Here is a 12,363-nt window from a genome sequence, read left to right as displayed (position 1 = left end):
TAACTTGACTTTATATCAACCATTCTAAATCCACTGCTAGATGAAGGACTTTCCAAGATTTCTCCACTTGGCCTTGTCCTGGGCTGCTTGTTGTCATGCTACTCCAACATGTTTCCTAATTTCATCCCGCTATCAACTAAATGGTTGTTCTCTAGGTCAAAATACTTAGAGGTTTTTAGTCTCTGGGGATCCAGTTTATTATTTCTGTAGTCCATCTATCAGATATAGCAGTGCAGCCCTGCCCATTTCCATTTTAGGGTTTTTGACAGATGTCTTCCACTCTTGTCAATCCTCTTATCCATCATGCCTCTCTTCATGCTTCTGAGTGATCTCCAGGCTTTGGATGTCTCTGTGGGTAAGAGAGTCTGATACATAGGTAAGAATTGAGAGGATGCACTGGTTAAACACATTTCTCTTTAGACATAAGGGTAGGATGCTCTTAAACATATGGCTTTTACGAAATGCATTCCATGCCAGTTTCATACATCTGCATTGCCATTATTTGTAGCCTTTTGACCCAAGTAGATAGTTATTCACATTTTCCAGCATTACATCCTCAACATATCAGATTTATCTGTGAACTTGTTGTAAATTATTCTTCAAGTTCATATTCAATCCCATTTTACTTTTGCAGGCTAGTTCCTACAGCAAAATGGTTAAGATGGTCTCCATTAATTTTGATTCTTTTCCTTCTGAATTCATTGCTGGAAAAACACTGTAGTGTTGCGTTAAAGGGCTTTGGTGATAGAGTATTGCCTTAGCATACTATTTCCCAAATTTTGACAGCTTTGTGTCGTCAAAAAGTCTGTTGCATTTGCATAGATATTGGCAATAATTCTAATGTAGTTGTCATCTATGGAACAAGTCCCTTCAGGGAGACTGCCAATGTTCTTATGGAATCAAATGCTTTCTCATAGTCAAGGAATGAAACATAGTGGGAATCTATTCAATCAAACCTCTAATTCTGATAGTACTTGTATGTGATCTATGGCACTGAAACCACTTACTTTCGTAAGTGGTTTCAGCAAAAACCTGCTTGTTCATGTGGCTGAGCAAAGCCTTTGTTCAGTCATGTGAACTTGATTCTATATAAAACCTTATTATTATGATAGAGTGACTGCTAATGAAAGGGTATCATTGTAAAACTACAAGACCATTCTTACTGCATTTTTCTGCTTTAAATGGTATACTTAAAATATAAAATACAATACAAGAAAGAAAAAAAAAAAATTCGATAAGATTTAAATTATGTCACTATACTACCTGGCAATGCTGGATAAAATGGCATGGATGAATGTAGCATCTGAGAGGTCAAAGGCATACCTAGACGAGCAGCAGCTATAGCACGCACCTGTGCTTCAGTAACTACATTTAATCCTTTTCCATCCTATAAGAAAATGTACAGAAAATTTACAGTTCATGTTGATTTAATGAAAGACAATACTTAGGATTATGATAAATTATATTATTTACTAAAATAAGGAGCCAAACGACTTCATTTCAGTAATGCAAAATTATATAAATCAAGTCGATATTTTATCCAGCATTATTTCAAAGGCCAAATGTAGAAATTATGAAAATTTCATACTAAATTTTCCATTTGACCAGAGAGCCATTCTAGGGAAACTCATAATTGCCGGCGAGCATATTCCCATAAGCTCTCTGGTCAAATTTTGTACAAAATTTTCATAGTTTCTATATTCAGCTTTGAAATAATTCTGGATTTAATATCCACTTGATTTATATAATGATAAATTATGTTTAATTACATCTAATATAATTAGATATAATTAAATTATCTAATTATATATTAAATAATTTAATTACATCTAATTAATATGATAATTAAATTGTTTTATCATTAAATGTTTAATTACATCTAATGATAAAACAATGCACCACATATTGGTATACAGTTTAAGTACTGAGAAGGGCAAAATTAGTGTCATTATTGGTCATCTTCTATAGATTTCTTATCATTAATCACAGAAAGGTTAACAAATTAGAAATCAGATGGGAAGGCTCAAATCATTTAACCCAAATTGGATTAGATTCGTTCAGGTAAGGTATATTTGTCAGTTCTGTGGCTGATTCAAATCAAGTCTTTAGCTCAATCTAGTTTTGTGTTGCAAGATATTTTTTGCCACTTTATATTTATTAGTATATCAGCTGCTTGTAGATAATAATGCTTCTAGCTTTGCATTAGGTACCATGCTGATACACTGGCTCTTCAATAGATAAAAGTAGAAAAATATGGAGATGCTAGTTTAACATCATTTTAAGAATAAAGTTTTAAACTTTTGATTCAGAAATGAAGATCTCTGTATTCAAGTCAGTACTGGTTGCTAATACTGCAGAAGGGAGAAAGGAAAGTTTGGTGAGATGTCCGTTGTAAGAAATTGTTAAAGTTCAGGTGGCATGGTGCAAAAGGTGATGAAGGCTCAGTGCATTGCCACAATTGTGATAAAGAAAAAGATAAGGATGAGGTGATTTTAATGGATAGCACTACTCAAACCACAACTAGACTATTGTGTACAGATTTGGTCACATGCATATCAAAAGGAATAAGAAACCTTTAAAAAGGTAGATAAAGTAAATGTTATGAAGACTTCAGAATATCTTGAAAAATTTCAAAAATTCTTAGTCCTTCCATTGTGCTAAATGTACTTCAGTATCAACCGTTTGTGAGTAACAAATTACAGACAAATATATCTGATGTTATAAACAGTCAGAGAAAAATTCATAGCATTTATATGATGTTCATATCTTTTGCCTCAATGATGGGCAAAAAGAAACCCTTAATCATTCCATTAAGGGTTGCTTAAGGGAATGATTAAGGGAATCAAAGCTCTATAACTGAGAGGGGACCTCCACATAGCATTTAAAGGAATGTGGAGATTTTCAGGATTTTTCAGGGTTCAGTATTGTCATCACCAGAGCTGATAAGGGTAATGTCACAGTTGTTCTTAACGACTCAGAATATAATCAGAAAATGGATATTATTCTCAGTGATCGTGCTACTTACATACCACTTAAACATGATCCCACAAAAACTCAAGTTAAAAAATTAAAAAAGCCTACTTAAAAAAGTGTCCTCCTGACATTACAAAAAAAAAACTCAAACCATTCGGTTCTGGTCCCCCCCCTCCCCCCATATATACGGTTTCTCTAAAATCCACAAACCTAATTCTCCCCCAAGACCTATAGTAGATGCCACCAATGCACCTTGCTACAAATTGTCGAAGCAGCTAGCTAACTCTTTGATCCCCCTTACTGGTCTTACCACATCTCATGTAAAAAGCTCTACCCACTTTAAAAACTTAATTAAAAATCTTACTTTAAATAATACAGGCATATTGGTCAGCTTTGATATCATCTCATTGTTTACCAATATTCCCCTAATTGACACCATAACACTCTTAAAAACGTTTTTCCTTCTGATATCTTAGAGTTCTTTTCCTTTGCCACCAACTATGGTTATTTTTCTTGGAAGAAAAAATCTACAAACAGAGGGAACTGCCATGGGTTTCTCCCTCTTGCCAATTTTTACGTGGAAAATTTTGAAAAACGAGCCATAGACTCTTCCCCTCTAAAACCTTCTATCTGGCTAAGATATGTTGATGATGTGTTCTCTATTTGGCCTCATGGCATAGATACATTAGATTCCTTCCTCAGTCACCTCAATAATCTACATCCAAAAATCCGGTTTACGATGGAAAAGGAAAACAACAATAGTTTACCCTTCCTAGATACCTTAGTAATACGCCTTTCTAATGGTAACCTTTCTGTCTCTGTATATAGAAAACCTACTCATACAGACAGATACTTACACAAACTCTCCCACCACCACCCCTCTCAGCAATATGGCATTATTAAAACTCTTGCCAATAGAGCCCACAATCTTTGTTCCAGTGAAACTGCCCTTTCAACCGAACTCAAACACATAAACTGGTCACAGTTTATGTGTTTGAGTTCCACACAAGCCCGGACCATAGACTCAGCCCCACTCAAACCTTCTATCTGGCTAAGATATGTAGATGATGTGTTCTCTATTTGGCCTCATGTCCCAGACACGTTAGACTCCTTCCTCAGTCATCTCAATAGTCTACATCCAAGAATCCAGTTCACTATGGAAAAGGAAAAGAACAATTGTTTACCCTTCCTAGACACCTTAGTCACACGCCTGCCTAATGATACACTTATCTTCACCGTATACAGAAAACCCACACACACAGGCAGATACATTCACAAACTCTCCCACCACCACCCCTCTCAACAATATGGCATTATTAAAACTCTTACCAAGAGAGCCCACAATCTTTGTTCCAGTGGAACCGCCCTCACTACTGAGCTTAACCACATACACAGCACTTTCCTCTCCAATGGCTACAGCGATCATAGTATCAAAAAAATAATCAACTCCTCCCCCATTCCCCGTCCTTCTCGTCAACAAGATTTTAAAAATGCCATCACCATACCCTACATCCGTGGCACATCTGAAAAAATAGCCAAGATACTAAAACAGTACAACCTACACACAGCATATAAGCCCCACCGCAAACTTGCTACCCTTATCCGTTCTACGAAAGATCAGCTCCCTCCTCTCTCTCTGCCTGGAGTTTACAAAGTACCCTGTTCCTGTAAGCTGGTGTACTTTGGACAGACAGGCAGATCAGCATCCATCCGTCTAGAGGAACACAAGTCTTACATCTTCAAACACAACTATGGCCATTCAGGCTTGGCTGACCATGTTTTGGACACCACCCACAGGGTATCATGGAAGAAAACCACCATGCTCCACCACAGCAAATTCAAGAAAGAGAGACTTTTATTAGAAGCAGCAGCTCTCAAAAACCAACCAAATCTCAATAAATACGGTTGTATTAAGCTTCCGAAGATTTGGGAAACACTCATCACCAGAGTTCCCACCTTACATTCCAGGCCACCTACTACTGCTCTTAGAGGGCGCTCTACCTAGATAGGACTTTAGTGTCACCCACGTGGTTGGGCTTAGTATTGTTTGTTATTTGCGTATATGTTACATTAATTGTTTTTGTAATCCCCGTAGATATCCTAGTGACTAGGATGATATATAGGAAGTATTAAATTCTATTTTAATTCTTTGTGAGTGTTGTAAAAAATCCATTAAGCCTCCAACATGATGGATAAGAGCAGTTTCTATATCACATAAACAGAGCATTTGATTTTCAAGTTTATTATTATTTATAAATTAAATTGATTTTTCAGTTCATTTTTTATGCATCAAGATTCTAGTTATTTTATGGTGGAGCAGAGTCCAGTAGAAGGCAAGTGACTAGTGGTGTGCCTCAGGGCTCAGTGCTTGGTCCTCTGTTATTTAATTTGTACGTCAATGATATTGGGAATAGTTTGAAAGGAGACATCCACTTGTTTGCTGATGATGCAAAACTGGGAAGAGCAATAGTTAATTCAGATGATGTGGATATCTTACAAGATGACTTAAATAGGCTGGTGGTTTGGGCTAAACGAAATGACTGCCAGTTTAATGCGGCCAAGTGTAAGGGGATGCACTTCAGAAGGATGAGATCACATGCTGTTTACTATATGAATGGAAATGAACTGCAGGAGGTTGATGAGGTTAGGGACTTGGGAGATATTGTGGACAGAGAACTTAAGTTTCGAGGGCATATTGCAAAGGTTGCCAAAACTTCACATCAGATTAAATGGTTATTGAGGAACACACTGACAAGCAAGGATAAGGAAGTGATTGTCCCTCTTTATAAAGCATTAATAAGACCTCACTTGGACTATTGTGCATAGATCTGGTCACCTGGATTTCTTGGTGATGTGGAAATGGTGGAGAGGATTCAGAGGCAGGTTACAAAAATTGTTGCAGGCCTGTGGGATGTCTCCTACGAGGATAGATTGGAGTTCTGTTGGCTTCAAAAACTAGTTGATAGACGTATAAGAGGAGATATGATAGAGGCATATAAATTATTAAAAGGGTTTTATAGGATTGATACTGATAACCTTTTTAAGACCAATGAAGGAAGGGAGAGAATGAGGGGTCATCACTGGAGATTGTGTAAGAGTGTGGTTAACAAGGGTGTTAGGACTAGATTTTTTGCTTGGAGGGTTGTAAATGGGTGGAATGCGTTGCCAGAGGTGGTTGTGAATGCTTCATCTGTGAATGAGTTTAAGGGGAAGTATGACAGGTATTGTGTGAATAACGGTTAGTATGTCAATGTTGGGTCTCCCGCGATGAGTCTTTTGATTCCATGGAGGCACCTTATATAATAATAATAATAAAATATTTGAGTAAAAAAGTGGATGTTAGTGAGCATAGCAAGTTATCGTTACTATTGATTGCTTCTACATTTTAACTAAAGCGGGAGTTATTATGCTTATTACTGCAACTTAAAAAAATCAAATCTGGAGTTGAATAAATCTTAATAATTGTGCGATAAAGTTGGAACTGAATTAATCCTATATATATATTATATGTTTTTATGTGAATCCCAGGCCTCCAGTAAGTAAGGTGGTCTTGCACTAGGCAATAAAATTTACCTTTCACCTAAAGTTGGGTGTTTGGAAAGCAGATACGTTAACCATTCTGTCAACCAGGGAGGCATACTGTGCATGTTACTGCAAACTGAAACGTTTTATATTTATATTTAGATCCATGTTGTAATTCCATAAATATTATGATTTTTGCTGCAATATTTATTACCGTAAATTCAAAATTTTTATTTTTAGCGAGAATATCTGAACTTTACAGTTGATGAAGTTCCTATTTTTACCTTGATTAGCAAGCTTAATTTGATTGCATTTAAATTATTTTCTTCTTTAAAAAAAAAAAAAAAACCTTTATCCTTATACAATTATTTAAGAAGCAACTTGCACCAAAATAAAACAAGTGACCTGTCGTTATTATGCATTGATTCAGATATAACGGATAATTAATTATGATGACATTATACATATATTTGCTAAAACCAAAGACAGAAAAAAAAACTTTTAGTTGTTGATTTTTTTATTTAAATTTGAATAGAGCCTGTGTAGCTCAGTGGATGTGGTGTTTGCCCACCACGGCGCTTGATTGCACGAAGGAAGACTTGGTTTCGAGTCTAGTCGGCGACTAGAGGAAATTTTTCTAAGCCTTTTTTCGACCGGTTCCCGAGTTAGTTGATCTCTGGCATGGGCAAGCGGGTTTTTCGTCCTGTAAACTCAAGAAAATCGACCGTAGAACCCACATTATTTCAGACATTAAATATATTGTGTTAGGGTTAGGGACCACGAGATGGCGGCACATTTGAGCCGTCTCTCTTCACTGCGCACCGCTTAATTAGTGATAGCCTTGGGCCATCTATCTCTGATTGGGTACCAGTGGAGATTGAACTGTGCACTCAGTCTCCAAAAGTTAGATAGGGCTAAATGGCCTCGCCTACTCCCGTATACGGGAATAAAAAAGGCGTTAGCTGATTTTTTTTTTTTTTTTTTTTTGAATCGATTTATTTTTATACTTTTTTTAAAATGCAAAGACAGTGGTGCCTTGGTTAACGATGGTAATCCGTTCCAGGATTACTGTCATTAACCAAAACCGTCGTTATCCAAGGCGCGATTCCCATATGATTTAATTGAAAATCGATTAATTTGTTCCGGCTCCTTCCCACAACCATAGTACATATTAAAAATGCAGATAAAACTCATTTAAAATGTCATAAAAATATAGTAAATATCATTTATTTATTATATAGTATATGTATTTGCTACAAAAAAATTAACATTAATAAAATGAATTGTTCATGAAAACAGTTTTTAATTATCAATCTTCACCAGAAGGACAATTGGGCTCACTTCGGAGTTTTTTTTAAATGGACCTATAAAAAACATGTCTAGGGTTGTTTGCTTCTGCCTCTTTATTAAAATGTTTCTGAAAAACTGCATGGACTTTTCATTAAATAGATATGCAGTTCTGAGAACCTCAGATTTGTTTGGATTCCATTTCATAGCAACATTTTGAACTTCCTCCCACTTTGCCCAAACATTTTTGATTTCAGCAGTTGTAATTTGTTCTTTCTCTCCAACCTCATCTTGAGATGAAATTTCCATTTCTTTTTCTTCACATTTGTGCTTGTAAAGTTCTTTTAGCTCGTCAGTAGTCATTTCTCGGTCATGCATCTCCAATAATTCTTCAACATCTTCTTCCTCTACTTCCAATTTAAGATCATGAGCAGTTGCCACAATATCCTTTCCCAATTTGTGTCCTTCATCTGAAGTTTCTTCATTACCAAAGTTAGTTTCCTCCATGCTGCTTTGAGACATTTCATTGTTACTTCTTGCCAAGCCTTTACAATTAGCCTAATTGCTATGACAATGTTTAATTCTTCCTTCCAAAATTTTCTTAGGTTATGTTGGTAGCCTCACACATTTCAAAGCACCTGGTAAAAAGTGCCTTTGTGTAAAGTTTTTTTAAAATTTGCAATTATCAGCTGATCCATAGGTTGAATCAGAGATGTAGTCTTGGGAAGAAGAAAAATCGCCTTGATAAAATCTAATTTCTCTGGTAGCTCTTCTTGTATGCCCATTGGATGGCCAGGTGTGTTATCCAAGGTTAAAATGGCTTTTAGAGGCAGATTGTTTTGCTCAAGATAGGCTGCGACAGTTGGTCCAAACACTTCACGAATCCAGTCTCTAAATTCAATTCTTGTGACCCAGGCTTTGCTGTTAGACTTCCACAAAACACTGAGATTGGATTTAGAGACATTGAACTTTTTGAATGCTCGGGGATTATCTGAGTGGTAGATTAACATTGGTTTTACCTTGCAGTCTCCAATTGCATTTGCTGCTAAAAGCAATGTTAACCTATTATTCATTGGTTTGGGCCCAGGAAGTGTTTTTCTTCTTTTGTGATAAAAGTCCTGTTGGGCATTTTCTTCCAAAATAACCAAGTCTCATCACAACTGAAGAATTGTTGAGGTAGGTATTCTCCTTCTATAATTCTTGTAAAGCTATTGTCAAATTTATCTGCTGCTGCTTTGTCAGCACTAACTGCCTCTTCGTGTCTGACCACACTATGAATTCCTGTTCTTTTTTAAAGTTGTCAAACCAACCTCTGCTACCTTTGAAATCATTATCATCTACCTCAGAACTTGATCGCGAAGTCTTCTTTTTCAAATCTTGATAAATCTGTTTAGCTTTCTGACAGATTGCATTTTGAGATGTAGTATCGCCTGCCATTTCTCTTTCTTTGATCAAAATTAGTAATAGATTTTCCATTTGCTCAAAAAGAAGCCCTCTGACATTCAATCTTGAAGTTCCCTTAGCAACCTTAGCTACCATAAGTTCTTTCTTTCTTAGCCAAAATGGTTGATATTGTAGAATGACTGGTTTCATATATTCGAGTCAGCTGCATAACTTTCACACCTTCATGATGTTTTGCTATTATTTCTTTCTTCTGTTCAATAGAGAAAATTTTTCTGTTTTTTTTTTTTCCCTCACTAGCTTTCTTTTTGGGACCCATTGTCACACGGTAAAAAAATTCACTCTATAAAAAAATACGCAAAATACGGTATTATTACAAATTGTACAACACTAAGACAAGGGATAGAGAACATATCGTCACCTGAAATTAAAAGTTAAAAAAAAAAAACTTTTTGAAATAAAAGTTAATTAAATTTGAAACCTGCAATTTTTGACATAGTGCAATTAGCTTGTAAGGTGACGATGTTAGATACAGCACTTACCGTAATATACACTGATTTGCAGCTTATAGATACAACGATTATTATACAGATGCGATTTGATTTTGCTTTTTGATGGCGAACGAACAGTGACACGCACCCGCCGATTTATTGTCTATATGAACCAACACAAAAAATAAATTCTTAAATACTCATTTTCATCATAAAACGCATTTATAACCACAAATTTTAAAATAAAGCACAGTACACTACAAGAAGAGAAACAATAAATGGAAAACATAAACAGCTGGCTATGATGGGTCAAACATATCTGAGCTTCACAACTATGCCGCGTGGCTGAGTGCGATCGGAAAATTCCGGTTTTTTAGATCGAATAGAGCAGGGGTTTCCAACCCTATGCCCGCAGGCACCATGTTACCCGTCGATCAATTTGTGTGTGTCCGCCGCTGTTCAACCGTGTGCTGTATAGTTTGAAATAATCACGCAACAATTCATGACATGCTATATGACGCATGCGTTAATGACACATGACGAGTATTCAACGCATACAATGTAAAATAGATGCGCATTCGAAGTTGTTCATTCCAGTTTAAGAACCGGAATATCATCATATTCTCCTAATTATGAAGCACCGGCCAATGAAATGCAATGCCAAAGATCATGCTAACTTACATATATATATTTATTTAAATTTTTATATAATGTAAACTTTTAAGTAATAAAACATTTGATTATAATGTAAACTTTGTAAGCCTGTGTATCTCAGTGGAAGTGGCGCTTGCATCCTCTGCGCTTGGCTGCTTGAAGTTAGACCTAGGTTCTAGTCTAGTCGCTGACTGGAGGAACTTTTTCTAAGTCTATCTTCGACCGGTTCCCGAGTTAGTCGATCTCTGGCACAGGCAAGCGGGTTTTTCCTCCCGGAAATTCGGGTTTTGCGTCCCGTAAACTCAAGAAAATCGACCGTAGTACCCACATTATTTCAGACAGTGACATATCTTGTTAGGGTTAGGTACCAAGAGATGGCAGCACTTGTTTGCCAGCCTCTTCATCGGTGGCTGCTATAATTAGTGATAGACATGGGCCAGCTCTCTCTGATTGGCTACCGGTGGAGATTGAACTGCCCACTCAGTCTCCAAAAGCTAGATAGGGTATAAAGGCCTCGCCTACTCCCTATTAGGGAATAAAAGGCATTTAGTTGATTTTTTTTTTTGTAAACTTTGTATGTATTCATTTACCAAACGAATTCAAAAAATTTGTTTGAAAAAAATAGATGGTGCCCATCACCCTATCAGTATTTTAGAGTGTGCTCTAGGAAACAAAAAGGTTGGGAACCCCTGGGATAGAGGTTCACATAATCGAGAGTCATTAACCAAAGCCTGTGTCATTAACCAAGAGATTTTTTTTCTTACAGCCACTCGTCGTTAACCAAGTACGTCGTTATCTGAGGCCGTTGTTAACCAAGGCACCACTGTATAACAATGTTGTATTGTGTTATTAAAATCAGTTATCATGGAAATGTTGACTTTTATTTTCAATAAACTAAAAAAAGTGCTTATTTTTGAGGCCTCACAATGATGTTGGGCCCCGAGTCTCCAAAACTATAAATGCGGCCTTGGACACTGCCTGTTTGTAATGCTAGCGGTGAACGCTCATTTTCTGTACTTAAATGCGTTAAAATTACACAATTCGTTAAGGCAGCTGCATTTGAGAAATTTGTCAATTATGTTCATAGAAAACGATATTGTTGAATATAAATCATATAAATTTATAATCTAATATAAATCATACATTTATATTAGATTATAAATGTATGATAGATAAGTTATATATAATTGATAAATACTTCATTAAGTAAATGTATAAAAATTTATTTGTGAATTACTGAATAGTTGAAAGTCCATATTATTTATAATTAAGTTTATTTATAAATATTTCAGTTACTGGATTTTGAAAATGGATAAAAAGAAATCGGATTTTCAATATCGCAAACGTAAAGGAAGAAAGTTTGAAAAAAACAAGAAGTGCGTTTTTAAAATCTTTGCCGAGAAGATCGTAATCGCATACAAGAAGAAAATCTTCAAGATTATTCGTTGAATAATTCGTCCATAGTTTCGGTTAATGAATTGGAGGAGAATTCTATTATTTGGTATCTAGCAGATACCGAATCTTTTTAAAAAAAAGATTTTTTTTTTTTTTTTGTCCTTTCACGGTACACTGTGCTATATTGTATTATAAGTTGAATAATATGTTGTAACAGTGTTACAAACTGAAAAATTATATCCTTATATAGTTGGTGGGTTTAAATTATTGAGACGGAGAATTGTAGAGTGCCCTCTTTCAACGAGGCCTTGCAGGTGTCATAATTATTATTATGGTTATTTCTACATTCAGATTTCCATATCTGTAGTGGTTCGTGTTAATTTCTGGAATAAACTATGTAGAAACAGGCATGGAATCAATAATTTAATAACTTAAGTATTTACAAACTGATGTTTCGCCAGTTCAAGTTAGCATTATGAAAGGTCTTTTTTGAAAAGATACACCCTCAGCGCCTTGCAGAAGTCAAACCTCACGTCGGAGGAATTTGCCCACGTGCAAGGCTGAAGTATCAAGAAGTAGGAGATTGCTTTGTATGGTGAAGCTCCAATATGGTAGCATCTTTCTTCCTACTTTTTTTTTT

At 35.9% G+C, this 12,363-nt stretch overlaps 1 protein-coding gene across 7 annotated transcripts in view; it reads right to left on the bottom strand.

Annotated features, from left to right (window-relative positions):
• LOC150109855 (histone deacetylase 4-like) overlaps window positions 1–12,363 on the bottom strand; it is a 579,471-nt gene that overhangs the window by 321,014 nt on the left and 246,094 nt on the right. For all 7 annotated transcript variants that reach the window (XM_090397008.1, XM_090397036.1, XM_090397014.1 and 4 more), the window contains one exon: window positions 1,264–1,387. In XM_090397008.1, the coding sequence (XP_090253134.1) occupies window positions 1,264–1,387 (124 nt within the window). The remainder of the gene's footprint in view (window positions 1–1,263; window positions 1,388–12,363) is intronic.

This window comes from Typopeltis vanoorti, chromosome 1 (genome assembly GCF_054136105.1).
Source record: "Typopeltis vanoorti isolate ZY-2024b chromosome 1, IOZ_Tvanoo_1.0, whole genome shotgun sequence".
NCBI classification, from domain to species: domain Eukaryota; kingdom Metazoa; phylum Arthropoda; class Arachnida; order Uropygi; family Thelyphonidae; genus Typopeltis; species Typopeltis vanoorti.
This window is presented reverse-complemented; position numbering and strand designations above follow the sequence as displayed.